The 18,658-nt window shown below is 46.0% G+C and overlaps 2 protein-coding genes across 3 annotated transcripts in view; both read left to right on the top strand.

Moving 5' to 3' along the window:
• Window positions 1-674: 674 nt before the first annotated feature.
• On the top strand, window positions 675-7,014 carry myclb (MYCL proto-oncogene, bHLH transcription factor b). The gene is made up of 3 exons (XM_062410559.1): window positions 675-934; window positions 1,540-2,259; window positions 3,821-7,014. The coding sequence occupies exons 2-3, from the start codon at window positions 1,605-1,607 to the stop codon at window positions 4,621-4,623; spliced, it is 1,458 nt and encodes a 485-aa protein (XP_062266543.1). The 5' UTR covers window positions 675-934; window positions 1,540-1,604; the 3' UTR covers window positions 4,624-7,014.
• Window positions 7,015-7,780: 766 nt separating this feature from the next.
• Window positions 7,781-18,658, top strand: part of trit1 (tRNA isopentenyltransferase 1) — a 34,899-nt gene continuing 24,021 nt past the window's right edge. For both annotated transcript variants that reach the window (XM_062410617.1, XM_062410616.1), the window contains exon 1: window positions 7,781-7,944. In XM_062410617.1, coding sequence (XP_062266601.1) covers window positions 7,786-7,944 — 159 coding nt within the window. In that variant the 5' untranslated portion in view covers window positions 7,781-7,785. The remainder of the gene's footprint in view (window positions 7,945-18,658) is intronic.

Raw genomic sequence — 18,658 nt, 5'->3', positions numbered from 1 at the left:
CATTTAGCCTAGCCAAAACCGAATCCATAACCTTAACCCTGAACAATTCATACCTAACCTTAACCTAATCACTTTTCACATCTTACCCCTAACCTTAACCAGGATCCCAGAAATGATATCTTGGCTCATTTGGTTTAGGTCCCCATGAGGGGGTACTGCTGTCCTGAAGAAAAAAACACACTCTCTCTCTTTCTCTCTCTCTCTCACACACATACACACACACACACACACACACACACACACACACACATCAATAATGCTCATCTCCCCTGTTGTGGAAGATGCCCTCCTCCTTACATCCCTCCTCATGCTGCATGATAATTACACACACAGGTGCTCCTACTATTACACAAGTGTGGCTGAAGCCCCCTCTTCACCCACCCACACACAAACACACACACACACACACACACACACACACACACACACAGACGCGCTTTGCTATCATGTCGGCATAATTATTGCAAAAGCAGATCATGGTGATTTTATGAAATCAGTGTCACATAACGCCCCCCCCACCCTCTCTCATAACTCTCCATCTGCGTCTCCCTCATCTCTCTTTTTTGTGTGTGAGCTGCGGCTTTAAACAGTGGGCGTGGCCCCACTACTACGACCCGCCCTTTATGCATAGCAGCCAACTCTCCTTCTCCCGGATCATATAGTGCAGCAGTCTGCAAAGAAAAGTGACCACAGGCGGAGCCGTGTCTGTCTGTGTGTGTGCGCACGTATATACGTACGTGTGTGTCGGTTTGTGTGTGTGTGCAGCCCCTTTGCGCCTGAACGGATTCATTAACCTCAGTTCCACCACAGCAGGGGAAGGTGGAGGAAAATAACCTCGCGTTTTTCAGGAATCATTGTGCGCGCTGCGTAATTGTAGACGCGTAAAATTGAGGATCTATGACGGCGCAGGCAGGTTTCTCACTTTCAGCACCAGGTAAAACTATTTCTTTTCTAAAAATTCTCTCTCATTCCACAGAAAGTTCCCCAAGGCGAGGTTGTAACTGCACAAGCTCAGGAGAAGAGTTTTTGACTGTTCGGGAGATGGATTTGGCGCTTGGAGTTATCTAGTTTTTGCGCAGCTTTCCGTTAATTAAACGACCTGCGCTTTTCTCCTCTCTCCTCCTCCTCCTGGTCCGTCGCAGCTGATTTCTTTGAGCTTGATACGGAGTTGGACCGAGGAGGAGCCACAGAAGCTACTTTACATATACTCCTCTTTCCCCAGCGAGCAGGTTCTTTGGCACAGGACAAGACAGGAGGGGGGGATACCTGTCCATCCAATTAATCTGTTTCCGACTAATTTAATCACCCTGTGCTTTGTGCTGAGCAGTCACTTACACCCCCCCTCTCTGTCACAGTGGAGCAGGCTACTAAAACACTGTTATGTAATGAAGCGCTGTTGCGAAACTTCTCCGCCGCAACACAAAGTAGTTTAACTTTAACTGCGTTGTGTTTACGCACGGAGCGGTTTGTGTGTGCCTCTCCGGTGCGGGCTGTGATTGTGATTGCTCGGCTCTCATGTTGGCTCTGTATCCTCCGCAGACCGAGGGAACTGGGAGTGATTCACCCCCACCACGCCCCCCTCCAGCCGCCAGCCTGCAGACCCCATGCCGGGCATTAGCTCCGCCGCGCCTCGTTATGAAAGCTGGGACATGGACCACCTCGACCACTACCAGCACTATTTCTACGACGACCACGACCCGAAAGAGGATTTCTTCAAGTCTACGGCGCCCAGCGAGGACATATGGAAGAAATTTGAGCTGGTGCCGACCCCGCCCATGTCCCCGGTGCGGGCGGTCGAAGGGTCGGGACGGGTCGGGCTGCTGTGCCCGTCACTCGGGGACAAGCTGGAGTGGGTCTCGCAGGTCCTGGGGCAAGAGGACGAGCAGCAGCAGCAGCAGCAGCAGGAGCTGCCCTTCAAGCTGACCGCGACCAACGACTCCTTCGGGAACCTGAGCTCCATCATCATCCAGGACTGCATGTGGAGCGGCTTCTCGGCCGGCCAGCAGCTGGAGAGAGTTGTGGCGGAGCGCTGCGCCTCCTGTCCCGGGACGGCGGCGGCAGTGGCGGCCACCGCGAAAGTCACAGCCGCGTCTGCAGCCCCGTCCCCGGGGAGGGCGCAGTGTGGCCCCGTCGACACGCCAGCCCTCAGCGGCTTGGCGGCGGACTGTGTGGACCCCGCTGCGGTGCTCACCTTCCCGTTAACCGGGGGATGCAAGAAACAAGTGTCCTCAGGTTCCGAGTCTCACACCGACTCATCAGGTCAGTAACAGATCAAATATCCAGCTTCAGTGTCCAGTTTTCTAGTTTGATGAAGTGAGCTACCGTTCCCTCCTTATATCCACCCGCGTGTCCCTGTGATATGTTACACTATGCATTCTTCGCGCACCGGGTTCCTCATGGTATGTGGGAGACATTCCTTCTCTCCTGCAGACAGCATCTAGCTGTGGTTGGCCTCTCTCAAGCACTGAGGGCTGGCGTGGCACATGACTGCATTGCGTTACCTTGGTGCATTCAACACATGCTTCCAGCCCAGAGAGTGACACGCCCATTGAAACATCTGCTAGCTGGCAGGGCTCCAGCAGACCAGCTGCTACCGCTGCCTGTTCCTCCAGTTTGACTTATGATAACAATATCCTAACCACACTCCCAGCCTCTTAAGTGTCAGGATTACAATAATGACAGTTACTCATTATTGGGAACTTTTTTTTTTTAAGAAACAAGGAGTGGAAAAGGAAGGCATCCCTCGCTCTTAACTCTAAATTTCCCCTGTCTCCCGGCCTACACCCCCCCCCCCCCCCCCCCCTGTGAACCCAAATGACTGGGTTCGGTATGCGGGCTGCCATGTGATGTTGGGCTTGGACCATGCATAATGATGCTCGGAATGTCACAAAGGGAACTTGTGGCTGCATTCCTCCACTCAACAGGCTGCTGCGCCAATTGTGTCAGTGGGTGGATTTGGTCCCAGCCAGCCGGGCGCTGTGAATAGAGCGGGATTAGCCGTTTAGGAGGTCGGCTGGGCCTGCAGAACTCTTTGACGTGAGGCAGTATTTAACAGGGCATATAGTGTCGGCTTAGAAGAAGAGGAGAATGAGCAAGTCGTATGAAATCAACCTGTGCCTAATCTCCAGTAAAGAGCCTCTGTTGGGCAACTCGGTCCGTATGCGCGGTAATGTGAGCCGTTATCTTTTGTCACAACGCTGATGAAAATAATAGACGGGCGCCCCTCCCTCCACACCCCCTTTATCAGTCCCCTCTTAATTGTGCGATTCATGCAGAGAATCCACTTGCTGAGCAGTTGAGTCCATAGAGGTGCAATTACTTTTAAAAGTGACTTCACAAGAGCATTGGAATTCTCCCAAGAGTCTAGTCAGCTGGCGGGAATCGAGTCGATAAGACCTTTCCTTACGTTTAACACGCCCACCTCCACTTAATACAGCAGCAAATGGCTTTTTAAATGTGTGAATATTAGTCAGCTTGTTTCAACAAGTTGAAGAATTGCTGATTTTCACCTTGGTGGTATTTAACCCGCGCCGTCTCTTGCCTTTCGTCCCCCACATGAATGAATAGAGAGACTTTCCACTGTAGTGAGGATTTCACAGCATTAGTGAGAGTGTGTATTTTGGTGAGTGTGAGATCATGCAGGTTTCATGAGGTAGTGTGCGTTTCATTTTTTCTGAAGCCTTTAATAGTGCTGAAGAGTCAGAGGCCCAGGGAGAGTGTCCAGAGGCAGGACACCCTTTTTTGAAGGCCTAAAGTCTAAATCACGTTTTCTTTTCCTCTATTAAAACTTTTCCTTAATAGTTTTCTTTTGCTCTTTCAGATGATGAAGACGACAAGGATGAGGATGAAGAGGAGATTGACGTGGTGACAGTGGAGCACAAGCAGCAGCAGCAGCAGCAAAAACCTCGTCGGCTAGTCAATACACGTAAACCCGTGACCATAACGGTGCGGGCTGACCCTCTTGACCCCGGCATGAAGCGTTTCCACATCTCCATCCACCAACAGCAGCACAACTACGCTGCGCCATCCCCGGACACTCTCCCCACGCCACCTGAACCTCCTCGCAAGAGGGTACGGCAGGAGGCTTCCACACAGGCAACCCAGCCCCACCAGAACTCTCACTACCACCAGCCCCGGCCTGGCCACACCCCTCTGAACTTGGACGGCAGAAAGTGTCATGGAACCGCGGCCGGGGTGAGGTCCGAGTCGCCAAACCTCAGCGCCTGCTCTCCTACCTCCTCCATGTCGCCTTCATCCCCTCCTTCCTCCTCCTCATCCTCCTCGTCTCCCCATATCCAATGCTCCCCATCGAAGCCCCATTTCTTCTCCCACCCCTCCAGCCCCCAGTCCTCAGACTGTGAGGACACAGACAAGCGCAAGGCGCACAACTTCCTCGAGCGCAAGCGGCGGAACGACCTGCGCTCGCGTTTCCTGTCACTGCGGGACGAGATCCCGGGCTTGGCGGACTGCCCCAAGACGCCCAAGGTGGCGATCCTGACGCGAGCCACGGAGTATCTGCAGCAGCTGCACACCAGCGAGAGGCAGAAGACTCAGGAGAGGAAGCAGCTGAAAGCCAGGCAGCTGCAGCTGCTGCACAGGCTGGCAAAGCTCAAACGCTCCTGAGTGCCGGGCTGTCACCACACACCTACACTCACAGAACTCAATGGGACTACATGAAGGAGAAAAGACACTAATGTTCACTTTGAGTTTGTCACTTTTGGAATAGTGCGGGTGGATGTTTGTTTTTTGTTATGTTTTTTCTTCTGTTTTCTATTTTTGTGGTTTGCACATTAGCTACTGAGTGATTGACAAGGCCCCAAGTCGGTCTGAACAGCAAGCTAGGGATTGAACTAATGAGGAATCTTTTGGGCAGATTAATAATTTCAGTATAGATTTGTCAAACTGGTATGTTTCCCCTTAATAAAAGCGTTCTGTTGCTTGCTACTGAAAGGTCTGCTGTGACAGCTTCTAGTTGATAAACTACTACATCTGTGCCGTTTAACTGCTGCATGGTCTGGTCTGACGTCTCCTCTTTCACCCATTCTGAAGAGCCCCCTAGATTTGATTTCCCCGTCAAACTTCTGCTTTGTAATATTTTCCATTAACCATAAATTTCCCCTCATTCTCAGTAGCGTCTGACCTCTTCCCTGCTGTTCCTTCTTTGTTACTCAGTCGTCGCCCCCCCCCCCCCCCTCCCCCCCCCCGGCCTCAGCAGCTACTGTCTATCTTTATTCCTGCTGATAATGGAGATGTAGGGGGCTGTAGTTGGACTGTACGGAGCCATGCAACAGTAACATTGCAACTGGATGGACGCGGTATGCTCAGCACCTCCTGAAATAGCTCAGGTTAAGTCCTGACATCTGTGCCTGCAGGTTTCCACTGACTCCACTTGTGGATTTTTTCTTTTCCCTGTTTCATCAGCAGCACTTTTGCCCACAGTAACTGCCTGTTCTGTAGCAGTATTAGGAGAAAATGAAAACAACATGTTGCCATGCAGGCATTGTTTTGAGACTCATCATATTTTTTTCAAGCAACAATGTGAAAAAAAAATGTGTGAAAATGTTGATTTCACACCCTTATTGTTGTGTGATGGAGACCAGCCAAAGGGGGAATGTCTACTTCAGTAAATTAACCAAAAGAAACTCGTAAAGAGCATTTTCAATTGAATCTGTACGTCTGAGATGCCAACTTCTGCTTGGAGAGGAATCCAACTGAGTTCCAACTGTATATTTCCTTTTTTTTTTTGTTACCTGCATTTGATGTAATGCCTTTAGAAGCCTTTCAATGTACGCAGACTAAACTGTTGGATGTTATGTATATAGTACCCTTACTGTACAGTCCCTTCCAAACCAAAACCAGAGCTGTCTACTATTCATCCTAGTTTTCGTTCGGCCTTGTGTAACTGACACCGGGGCCAGGCTTGCTGGCTTTTCAAAGATAACTCAAAGCTTCTATTTTTGTTTAAAAAAAAAAAAAAAATGATTGAGAAAAAAAAAAAGAGTCAAAATAAAAACACTCACTGAACATTGATCACACTAGCCACTTTGTCACACAGTTTTGTTTTTAAAAATGCATACTTGTTTCATTACTTTTTCTTTCGCTCCGGGTTTCTTTATTTGTATAAGTCGAGAGTTGACAAAAAGTTTTATACTATATTTTCCTACCGAGTTGTGTTTCAGTGTGAGCTAATTATTTTGTTATGTAGCTGGGGCTCTGCTGGTGGATTATGTGCTGAAAATTGGGCGGATAAGGTCTTCTTTCTCTGCCGCTCTGTCTGGATGGAGAGCACCTAAAAGCTCCCGGACTCACTGGAGCCATATTGCTCTCTTAAATCTGGTGTGGCGAGAGGTGGTGGGCTGCTTAAGAGGATCACCTGATTAAACTTCTGTCTCTGTGTAGCCTTTAGTGACCTTAAAGTTACTGCTTTCTCTGCTCTTTTCTGAAAGCCCGGTGCTCCCTATTGTCCCACAAGCCATGCGACGGACCACTGTAGTCCTGGATCTAGTACTCTAAATGACTATCACAGCGTGTAGCGTCATACTCCCCTCTTATCAGTACTCAGGAAACCCTGTCATCTGTAGCTCTCGCGAAAGGCCCATAGACTGTGCTTGAGGAGAAAAAACACCCGGAAATGTGTGTTTGTATATAACATAACCTCAGAAAACCTCCTTAGAGATGAGAATTCAAAGATTTGATCAGAGGATTCATGTACTTGGTTCAGGATATCATCTTTAATATTTCCCTTTTTCCTCTTCCTCTAAAAACTACGCTACTTAATTCAGCACAAACCACCAGTAGCCCCTGATTCATAGATTTTTTTTCTCCAATAGGGTGCACCCTTCAGGAGTGGTTTGCCCTGTATTTTTTTTATCTTATTTGTTTGGTAGCAGTGGACATTGATTGCTATACTTTGGGTTATCAAGGATGGTGATTTTTGGAGCCTTGTCTCAGCACTTTGTTTTTTTCTGTACCTCCTAAGCCTCTATATATGAAGAGTAAGTCAGAAAATTAATAAATTTCATGGTTTAACATCATAATTTAACTTGTTTTGTCGTCCCTGTTTGTCCCTCTCACACGCACACACGAGCACAAGATTAATAATCCTTATCTCGCTGAATCAAACGAGGCGTTAACCATCCACGGGTTAATCTTACCAAACTCATCTAGAGCATTCAAATCCCAGCATGTTGCTTCACGGTCAGAGTCACAGTCTTGTTGTTTTGTTCTCTTTGCTTCCCATGCAAAACCACCTGTATGAGTGAGTGTCCACCCCCCCCCCCCCCCCCTTCGCCATTTGCTCTGAGCAGCCTCCAATGTAACACATCCTGGCATCCTCGCCATGGCAACAAGCATCTGCGCTGGCAGCTGCAGAGCTCAGGCAGTTTCCATAGAGACGATACCAGCTCCTCACTCTGCAGTCTTTCCTGTTCACACACATGAATGTTATCAACCATCTGATGTGGTCACAAATGCAGCAAGAGGGAGGGTGATGTGTTCTGACTTCTTATTGGCTGATTCTCCTTTTCTCAAGAAAATAAACTACACTGGTTTTCATCCAGTTAAATTAAAGGTGAAGCAGTAGGAGCCAATCAGAACTTATTTGCACCATAAAGGTAAAAACGTTACATAATAATGACATCTATTAATCCGAAAACGAAAGACCCGCCCCCCCTGCCTCCTCCACAAGTTGCCACAGTAACGGCTGCCTGTTGCCTGGTAACAGAGCCCACCTCTTGATTCTGCTCGGCGTGCGCATGCGCAGTGACGTCAGAAAGCAGAGGCATCATGGCGGCGTCCACTCGCAGCATGCAGAGCGCCGTGCGGAGAGCGATGGCCCCGGCGCTGGTGGTGATTCTGGGAGCCACCGGCACCGGGAAGTCCAAGCTGGCGATCGAGATCGGAAAGCGGCTTCAGGGGGAAATAATCAGCGCCGACTCCATGCAGGTAGGAGCCGCGGGGACACGAGGACAAGGCGCAGGGAGACCTGGACATGGCAGCCACTGTGCTCTGGATAACAGAGAGATAAAGCGAGTTAAACGTGCGATTTGTCGTCGCAGTAATGTAGATTTCAGGAGGCTAAATATCACTGCGTCACAAACACAACCGAGGGAATGTTGAAGAGTGAGACTGCTAACAGCAGACTGCAACCGGCCGTGTCCAGCACCTTCCACCGTTGATCTCACGGGCACAAGTCCAGCCTGCCTGCAGGAGGCTGCAGGGCCATGACAACTGAGTTGCAACACATGACTAAATGATCTAATAACTACACGCAACAGACTTTCTGCAGAGATCAGCTCAAACGCAGTGCCGGCACACCAAGTAGCAGTACAGTGACTTATATTAGAACACACACACACACACACACACACACACACCCCCCTAGAGGTAACGAAGTCTGTGCACATTAAACAAGACAGATCATCTATCAATGAGTCCTCCAATGATAATCCCTCGCATGTGTCTTTGTAAATGTACCTGCTTCCCCGATTCTCTCATCTCATAAGATATGGCTCAGCTTCAAGTTATTGGCAGACATTTTATATAAAATAATCCTTATGATGTTTTCACTAGTGTGTTTCATCTAACTTGATTGAATTGTGGTTTTCCTAACCCTGGAATGGGCTCTTTATATTTAAATACTGTATATTTACATCGGGAGTGGGTCCTCTATGGAGGCCGCCATGTTTTTACAGTAGTCTGAACAGGACAAACTAAATGCCTTTTTTGAGTCTTTTTGACAACTGAAGGTTACCACAGGTTCTCTTTCATGTTTGGAAAGGGAGGTTGAGGTGAGGGGTGTTCATCTGCAACACGCAACCTCACCACTAGATGTCACTAAATTCTACACACTGGACCTTTAAGGTGTGACTTTTCTTATATGAAAACCCAATTTAATTGTTAAACTTAGATGAAGAAATTGTGGAAAACAGTTGATCCAACTCAAAGAAATAAAAATGTAACATTGTATGCAGAACACTCAGCATTTGTGATAGAATATACAGCATGGGTGATAAAATAAGAAAACACTCAAACATTTATGGTTATAGACGACTAATTTGCAATACATGATTAAATATGAAATTGCACTCTGCATAATGGCATCAGGTGGGAGTTGTGTAGGGATACTTTGATGAAAGTGTGTAGCATGACCTGCAGATGTTGCACAGGGAGATTTGAATGGTCATTATTGTTATTTCAGAAATCTATAAAGAAAAATATAGATACAGAAAAATTCTAAATACACATGTATAAAATGGGCCTCAACTTGACAGTTAGAGCCCAGTGCTGTGAGTCTGCTGTATTCAGATAGCCATTTGTGTGTGTGTGCGCGCGTGTGTGTGTGTGTGTGTGAGCGCACCAGAACAATTCAAAACTGTTACGCTTGCGACTCTTCTCTCCCTCAGCCATGCTTTGCACCCTTGTGGTTCTCAGGCTCTGTAACCAAAGCAACCCCGGGGCGCGCACATAAAAGAAAAGGTTGGATACTGGTTTGAGTCTGGGTCACCATAGAGCACCATAATCTCACGTACGTTCACACACACTCGGAGACAAACACACACTCAGCACCCTTCATTCGATCCAAATCAGGTTTATTTCTCCTGCCTCAGCACCACCCTCCTGCCCCTCGGTGTGGATTGTCCTTTGGAGTGTGTGTCCCCGCAGAGGAGCGATTCCTCCAACAGTCACCTGGTACTGGGTAAACTGGGTTACGCTAATAACATGTCAGCCCAGAATATCTCAACCACCAGCAGCAGCAGCAGAAGCAGCAGAAGCAGCAGCTCTGGTGGAGGGGAACATTGGCCTAGTTGCAGCACAGCAGCCCCAGCCTGTCTCTGCAGACCTGTTGCTGCCCTCTTGTTGGTGTGTGTGACGCTGGGAGAGACGTGTAGAGACAGAGTGAGTGAGAAAGAGACTGCTTCTGTGAGAACAAGGCTGTGTATTAGGCTAGAGCTGGCCTGTGTTGTCTTTGGGATAGGAAACAGTCTGGTCTTGTTTGGGAGAAAGCAGCATTGTGCTGAGCTGGTGCATATTCAGCGCCGCGCTACGCCAGCCCAGCAGCTGATGGTGAATGGGCACGCTGTGGCCACTGGGAAGTGTCCATTGTCCCGCGGAGAATTGGTTCCCACACTCCCAAACACTCCTATTGTGTTATCTTCGATCCCCCTCTCTCCTCCTGCCCCTTGCCCATGCCCCTGGCCCACAGTTCATTGGACATGCAAGGGGATATTATTCACTCATTAAAAGAACATGCTATCTATGGCACACACACAAGTGCTGTGCTGTACTGTCATTGAATGAGGCTCTGTCAAAGTAATGTAAACCCCGTGGTTCCCAAAGTGGGGTCTGAGGACCAGCAGGGGGTCCTTCCGAGGCTTCTAGCTCAACTGTCACGGCTCTTTTATGGGAAAATGTGAGCATCTTTGTACGATTTTTTTTTAATTTGTCACCCACAATGATCTCGCTTGACATCCACAAGTCTAAAATTAATCATTAATTTAAAGTCTTTCACAGAGAATCCGGGGTTCCTTTGCACCAAATGAGAAGAATCTAGAACTGGGTTAGTAGTACAGTACATCACATCCTTTACTAAATTTAACTGCACTCGATGCCCTTTCACATTTCATTTCCTCATGTTCTTTTTCTTGCACAGTGTTTTCAAAATCTATTTGCAATAGATTCTTTGGCTTAAGGGCTGTGCGATATGACTTAAAACAAAATGTCATAATTATTTCAAACTTTTAGCTTTATTGTGATTAATGTACGATTATTTTATGCCCCGAAAAAGTGACTATATGTAACTTCTCCGGCTTTAAGCCAAGTGATAGAAGGGTGTATATCATTTATAAATTCAATATTAGAACGTTACAGAGTAACAACTTGAGACCTGTTTTTTGGTACCATATTAAGGTCAAAGGTGACTGTTGCAATGATTGTTTAAATCTGAGCATTTGATGAGCTGACATCATTTGTTAAAGCGTGACCTCAGGAGAGGGTGATTTATTAAGCCGCTGCTCCCCGACAGAGCTTTGCGATGCATTATTGGTATTGAGAGGCAGTTGACACAGGCTGTGCCAGTAAGGATAGAGTGAGTGCACTTCAGTGGTGATTCATGCTGAGCCTGAAACATTAGATGAGTCTGCTCAAAGCCGTTTTCACTGTTCATATACGCTGCCTTGTGTATGTCGGGCTGAACATCACTGAGGGGAAATGTTCAGTCTCCTGTCTCACTCTTCATTTGATCAACATTGGCACGCTGTCCATGTTCATTACACGTCTTGTCAGTCACTTCTTTTTTTTATCTCCACATGTGCAGCTTTGTTTGCAAACAGGAAGGCTCAGAAAGGTCATTCAGGTGATTCCTTCTGCTTTAGCTGAGGATGATATACAGAGGCTACTTTATGGTGAAGTACAATTAAGTCCGTTTTTCATCTTTAATACTGTTTGGTTCAATATAGATTCTGGGGCACTTCATGGACAAAGTGGAGATGGAAGTTTGGAAAGGATAACGTACACACTCCCAACCACTTGCTGATTGGGTCTTTTCGGTTACAACGTTTCCTTCACTGATTCGTAACATGAATAATCAATTACAAGCGATGCTGAGCCTGTTGTCTTTGCTAACAGCTGATTTGCTGAGTTAAATTCTGCATTTCATAATGATGCAACTGTGGAGGGTATATCTTAGATATTTTTTAACTCACAGGTTCACTGTATTCAAATAAGTGCTGCCTGGAAACTTGGAAGTTAATCTAAATGGATCATTACAAGACTTTTCATTAGTAATGCAAAGTCTATTCAATTCTAAGTTAATTGGCTAAATCACACAAAACAACCAGTGCATTTTATTCAATACTTCAAGATTTGAATCTCCCCAAATTGTTCTCTCTTTAAGCAAAGGTTGTGTCTGTTATGGTTGTTGTGTCTGAGCAGATCTGTAATGTGCTAACTTTTGACAAAATAAATAGTTTTAGTAGAGGGTGTAAAGGGGCTGGGCCTGTGTGTGTGTTGGCAGGTCTTTGGAGTCATTTACTAAAGGGGCCGTCAGAGGCCCTCAAGGGCAATTTAACAGGTCATGCACATTCATAGACCATTAGGCTGCATTAGTTTGTGGAACTATTGGAAGTATCGGGGGCCGGTGACCTCTGATTCAAGCGTGTATGAAAAAAGAAGCTGTCGTAAAGCGAGCCTGAGCACTGCAAGTTAGAATAAAGGCTGAGAATTTGTAAGGCGTATTCATTTTCTGGTGAATGTGAGAAACGTGTACGAACAGTATGAAAGCTTTCATGAGTCACACTGGTACATGTAGCACCATTAAATTAGAATCAAGGAGGAAAGGGCTAATTTTTTAATTAGAAAATTTGATGGTCATGCTTTAATCGCTATGAGGCTGAAAGGTTGTGTTTATTATTGGCCAGGCACACACACACATATACACCCACACACACACTGACACACGCGCACAAACTCACACACTCACAGACCCTTGCATCAACTGCAATCTACGTACTAAACACATCCCACACTCAAAAACTGTGCAGCTATGTGTTATATCCCTCTAATCCACTCGCAGTCATCCCTCCTCCTCCTCTCTCTCTCTTTCTGTGCATATCTCTTCTTCTCTTTCTCTCTCTCTCTCTCTCTCTCTCCTCCTCCCTCTGTCTCTCTATCTGTCTGGTGTGGCTATGACCTGTCTGGGCTTTGACGTATCTGTTTATATTGTAAGTGAAGCGATGCCGCCACCTCCCACATCCGATTTATGATGCATCTTTATAAGTAATTGTAAGCCTTTGTAGGAGCAAGCCAAAAAACAGAGCTGATGAACTGTTATTTTTGTTGCATGTATGTGTGTGTGTTTGCGTGCAGTCCGCGGGTGTGGCGATGCGGTCAGAGCTACAGTAAAGTGGCGAGGGAGAGGAGGATGGCAGCATGGTGGACGAGGAAGAGGAAGGCGGGGAGGGGGGGGTGGGTGGGTTTGTGTGCAGTGCCATGAATGATTTATTAGTCTGGCATTACTGGGCCATTCCCCACAGAGAGAGGAGAGAGGAGGATGGAGGGATACATTGTTGAAGGATGCTGCCTTGAGTGGGAAGGATGGAGGAGGTGAAAAAAAAGAGGCAGAGAGGAGGAAGGAAGGGATTCAGAGAGGAGGATATAAATGTAGAGCCAGCTTACAGTTTGTCTGTCCTGACGTGTCCAGGGGTCAGACTAAGGACAGAAATGTTTCCGTCTTCCTCTCTGCACCAGAGCTGACCTACAACCACTGACCGGGCTATTGTCTGTGATCACGGCTCTCAACATGTCGGCTTTTTACACCAGTGAATTGTTCATGTAAATGTCACAAGTCAAGGGCAAATTTGAGGGAGCCCCGATGTGCTCCTTTTAATTAATGGAAATGGTCAGGAATTGTTCATTTATTTAATTTAGAGCAAGGTGCTATACAGTGCAGACACATTCATACAGCGCTTCTGTATGCAGGGCTTTTGTCCATGCCACACCATTCACACCCTGTCAGAGGCAATTTGGGGTTCGGTATCTTGCCAAAGGACACATCGGAGTGCAGATTGGATGAGCCAGGGACTTAACCACCAACATTGTGGTTGTTGGATGACCCGCTCTACCTCCTGAGCCACAGCCGCTAAGCCAATGTGCCAATCAGACCTTTGTCCGATTCTGATTCTCACACTCCGATTATTGTCTGATACCTAAGTACTGATCAAATACCAGGGATCTTCTTCCTCCAGAACATACAGGATGTGGCCTGGTATCGACAAGAGCTTTGCGTTTCATTGGCTCACCAAGTCTACTTGGATCAGATTCGTTTGGCCAATTAATTAGGTACATTATTGGCGCGGATACTGCTGGATCAGCATCATTGCTACATCAGTGTAATACTACACTGCAAGCTCTGCTTCATCTCCTTTTTAGGCTTTCTCTGAATCTTATTATATGTCTCAATGAGTGTTTGTTCTCTCTGTCTCTTTCTTTTTTCCCGCACTCCCCTATCTCTCTTGCCCCCGTTCTTTCTTTTTGCCAACCCCCCCAAAACCTCCTTATTTATGTGGCAGAGAAACAGCTGTCTCGTGCAGGGCGTAAGGTTGGCCAGGCCGGCCGGCTGGCTGCAGGCTCCGTAGAGCTCGAACACTGAGCTCATTGTCTCACTCTCACACTCACACATAGACATTCCTCTCTTTTTGCACACAAGCCACTCCGTCACCTCAGTTCTCACCCATTCACATCCATTTGAAATCAGGAAAGAGTAGGCAGCTGAACCCACGTTTGCTGGGCTTCCATTGAAGTGTATTAATGCGAATTATGACGTTTGCAATAAGCTGATTGTGATAAGCTGGAAAATGGTAGAAAAGTGACACAACACTACATCACAACGCTACATCCAACACTACTACACTGCCGTTGGAGAGTTTTCAAACTAAAACGGAGACAGCATCTATTTCCGAACTTCTCAGTTTTAGCATCTCGAAAACTCCAGAAGAGTGAGGCGGCGAGGCGTATCCGTAGCAGTCAATGCATTTCCGAGAAAACTTAGAAGTCATCCCTTTTTAGTTTAGAGCTGGCTGTAAAAATATCTGTCCACCGACAAATCTTGTGCATAGCTCGTTGTCCATTAGAAGAAAGGTGCTCAGTGCTTTTCCTTGTTTGGTCTTCAGATAGAATATAAAAATGACCAGCATTAACTGCGACCAAACCACTCAAATCCAAACTAATTAATTTTTCCTTCAGGTGAAGTAACATCGTGTAAACGCCTGTAGTTTTCGTATAAACTCACAAAGTCTCTAGTCAGCTAAACGACACGTAATGTAATGTCGTGCTCCTGCTGAACTTTCTTCCTAGTGTCCTATGGTCGTCTCGCTTGAACTATTGGCTACACTGCACCCCCACGATTTATGTTGGAACTGCCCGGTTTGTCATTACATCATCGTAGGACAAAGAATATGGATAGCAGAATCTGTCTGTTTCTATATAAGGTGAGCATAAACAAGCCTTTATTATAATGTAGATCCTCCCTCCATTCCGGCTGATGGATAAAATTCCCACATCTTTCGGAATTGTACTCAAGAAAACGCTCAGTTACTCGCCCGCCCTCCTCCTTTATTGTGACATCTTCTTTAAAACGTATAAACATGATTAGTTGTGTTGATTTTTTTTATCTGATTCCCCTGAGCTGTAACATCAAAGCAATTTGTAGGTCATTTCCACCATCTATACTGTAAGGCTTAATTTAGTTCTCATCTTCCCTCTCATTTGCAGCTTCCCCTCAAAGCGTTTATTCTCCTCACATCTTGCACTCAAGTGGCTTTTTACATTTTCTTTCTGATTTGCATGCCTGTAGTGTTTTGCCTTGTCCCGGTTAAGGCAAAATTTGGATCTTCACAGTATGTTTCTGTTAACTCTCTCACAGGAGAGCACCTAAATGTACATGAGGGAGTGGTTACATAACGATTAGCTGCGTGTTCTCACTGGCAGGTAAGAATGGGCTCAGTGAGAGGGATTGCCAGGAGGCGGAGGAACGATAGAAGAGACTGCTTGAGCACAAAGAGAGGCAGGATCGAGGAGAATCAGGGGCTGTTCCCAGCTGACATTAGGAGAGGTACACCCTGGAGAGGTCCCTAGTATATCGTAGGACCATTTAAGGGGGCTTAACCCTACCGTGTTTGGTCCGGACCACTGGACCTTTAAGTTTAGTCTGAACCAAAATAACACGTGTGAGAAGAGCCTCGGACAAAAAGTGATATATTACCTAAAGAGCTGGTTTGGATCTAGCTGAACCATGGGTTCGGTTCATTTTGGGTAGTTAGGACATTTTGGGACCAGTTGTAGGCAGTTGAGACGGCATCAGAGAAGAAGAAGAAGCAGAAGGTCACAGAATCGCCTGTAGTCTCCCCCACAGAAAATATAATGTTTGAACGACAAGGAGTGCTCACTTTGCTGGTAGTGATACCATCAGGATATTATAGTAGCAACGAAATTAAGAAAGGGACCGGTTCATTCATTTTCTCAATTCAAATGGAAAGACACATTTTTATTTTGCCAAGTGACAATACGGCAATGTCAGACACATGCCCAACAAAAAATTAAATCAGCCAAGTAGGCTATAGGTAGATGCTGCCCACGTTGGTGAGGACATCAAGACCAAATTCTTCAGTCCACTCCTTAACTTGCACTGTGAAACCAAAACTAAACAGATTAAATGTCATTTGATAAAGACATGCACCTTGGTCCAAACTTTGTATAGTACAAGCGGCCTCATAGTCTCAAATTAACCAAAACCCAATCTGCATCTTTTTGGACTGTGGCAGAAAACTCTACACAGAAAGTTTCCACTCAGCCGTGATGTTCGCACCCAAAACCTCCGGGTACAATGGATGAAAATGAAAAAAAAAAAAAATAAACAGATAGTGAAGGATGCAATAGTAAAACCTGTAGAATAAAAAACAAGAATTAGTTGTAGTCCAAATTGCTCTAAATCTTTGTCGTTGTTTTTGGACACGGCAGTTGACAAAATCTCATCATGAGGTCCATTTAGTATCATTCAGTTGTATCACAGCACATCTTTCTTGCCAGGTTGTCATTAAATCTAGATTTTCAAAGCCTTTTGAAGTGCTCGGAAAACTTTGAACTCGAATTAGTCTACAGTTCTGTGAAAACTGTTGCAGTTCCATCTTTTGATGAAGGTCATATGATGGGACTGAAAGCTCCAAGAGAGTTGCTGAATGGGCCACGTGGTGAGCGTGTTTTGTAAACTTCTGAAAAGTTGTGAGTGTGTGTCATGAAGAGAGCCTTTGTCCTCCCACTGTGTGGGGAGCAAGCGTGTTAATTCGGGAGGTGTGTGGCTCTGAATGAGAGACACATGACCCTTACTCACTAAGTGGCTTGCGCTCTTTAAATACGTCTCTCTCTCACACACACACACACACAGACACAGACACAGATTTCACTCTCTGTCTCTGAGCATCTCTATTTGGCTTTCTCTCACTATATTTCTGTATCCTCTCTGTACAATCTGCAAGTGTGTGTGTGTGTGTCTGAGCGTGAGGGAGAGCAGAGAGGAGGGTTGTGGTGGATAATGTGTGCAAATTTGCCAGGGAGCATCCTGTTCTCCGTCATAAGAACACAGTGCTCTTATGTCTTTTCTTCTGTCTGTTCATTTCTTCTTCCCTCTCATTCTCTCCAACATTGTTGTTCTCCATCCATCCATCCATCCATCCATCTCTCCATCCCTCCCTCCCTCGGCTGACAGTGGTGTTGTGTAGAGAAGCAGTGAATAATTCACCAGGCTGGGTTGTTCCACCCTGCCGTGCTCCACACTTTCGGGGTGCTGTGGTGCTAAAGAACATTTGGCCAAGTACACGCAGCCCACACACACACAGTGTCACTAAGGATGCAATCAATAACCTGCGCATGGTTACACTAATTACCCAGTGCATGTATGTAGAGTTAAACAGTGTTGCCTTGATGTGTAAGATTTCGATGACTGGAAGATTCTTGATAACAAAGCCGGGGCGTGTTCTAGAGGATGTGGTCTCGACTAGACCACAAAATGCTTCCTAAACAGAAAACAAGTTGTTTCTTTCTTTCAGCAATGTAATCTTCTATAATGAACACAGCTTTCATGATTCTTAGATTTTTGAAGCCTGAATACCATCGCCAGAAATGGAAAGCTCATGTTAGCTTATAAACAAACTACGTCACTGCCTCATGACTTCATAGTAACAACTACTCAGCTTCCAACCTGTAATTTAATTTGGTGCAAGTATCACCATGTGGGTGTAAAGGTGAACTAGCGAGGTCATCTTGTTATTTTTGGCTTGATAACATTTAATGTGCTCATCATTCTTGGTCGTCTCTTTTAGCCACTTATTGGGAACTATCTTTTTTTGAAGCTTTAAAGAAATTTGGAGCCGGGTATCTACTAATGTATTTTCTTTTACTGCAGGAAGTAAACCGTGAACATATCTTGAACTTGTGTTAACCACAGACCTTATTTAAGACATCTAACCAAAAACACATCAAAAAACCCATTGAATTTGTGAAGTGGCAACCAGAGGCGGAAATAATAGAACTCATTTATGTTTTTTAGCTCTACATTTTTCAGCACACAATGTCAAACACACACAAAAGCAGGCAATGTAACAGGCATCTGTCTATATAGCTATGCATCTCGGAATGCTTTTGTATTTCTTGCAATCGAAAATGAATGCAAACTAGTGTCAGAGGCCCCAAATCATTTTTCTGAAGGCATATCTGTGATACGTTGTTTTCCATATCATACAGTTATCCATGCAGGTTTACATTTAATAAAGATCCTGTGCTCTGTCTGAAACAGTTAATGTTGACTTTTAGATCATAACTACTAGAGTAGGAGGAGATTGTGGGGCGATTTGGTCGGCTCTGCGAAGCACGAATGATGGACACAGAGATGAGCAGTAAAAACATATTTTTTAAGGTCCAAACACGTATGATTAGACCCCAAATCAACTCTGTAAGCGGACAAAGTGGAGCTGTGTGTGTGTGGCTCCTAGGGTGTCTGCCCCAGGCTTGGTGGTGCTGTGGCCGGGCTGGGCGCACTCTGGGCTTGGCAGTAGAGCTGTCGGGTGTCCATGCCCCGGTACCCCCACTGCGTTTCAGCTGGAACCACAAT

This window comes from Platichthys flesus, chromosome 17 (assembly GCF_949316205.1).
Source record: "Platichthys flesus chromosome 17, fPlaFle2.1, whole genome shotgun sequence".
Classification (NCBI taxonomy): Eukaryota; Metazoa; Chordata; class Actinopteri; order Pleuronectiformes; family Pleuronectidae; genus Platichthys; species Platichthys flesus.
Note: the sequence above shows the minus strand (reverse complement) of the source record. Positions and strands in the feature narration are given on the sequence as shown.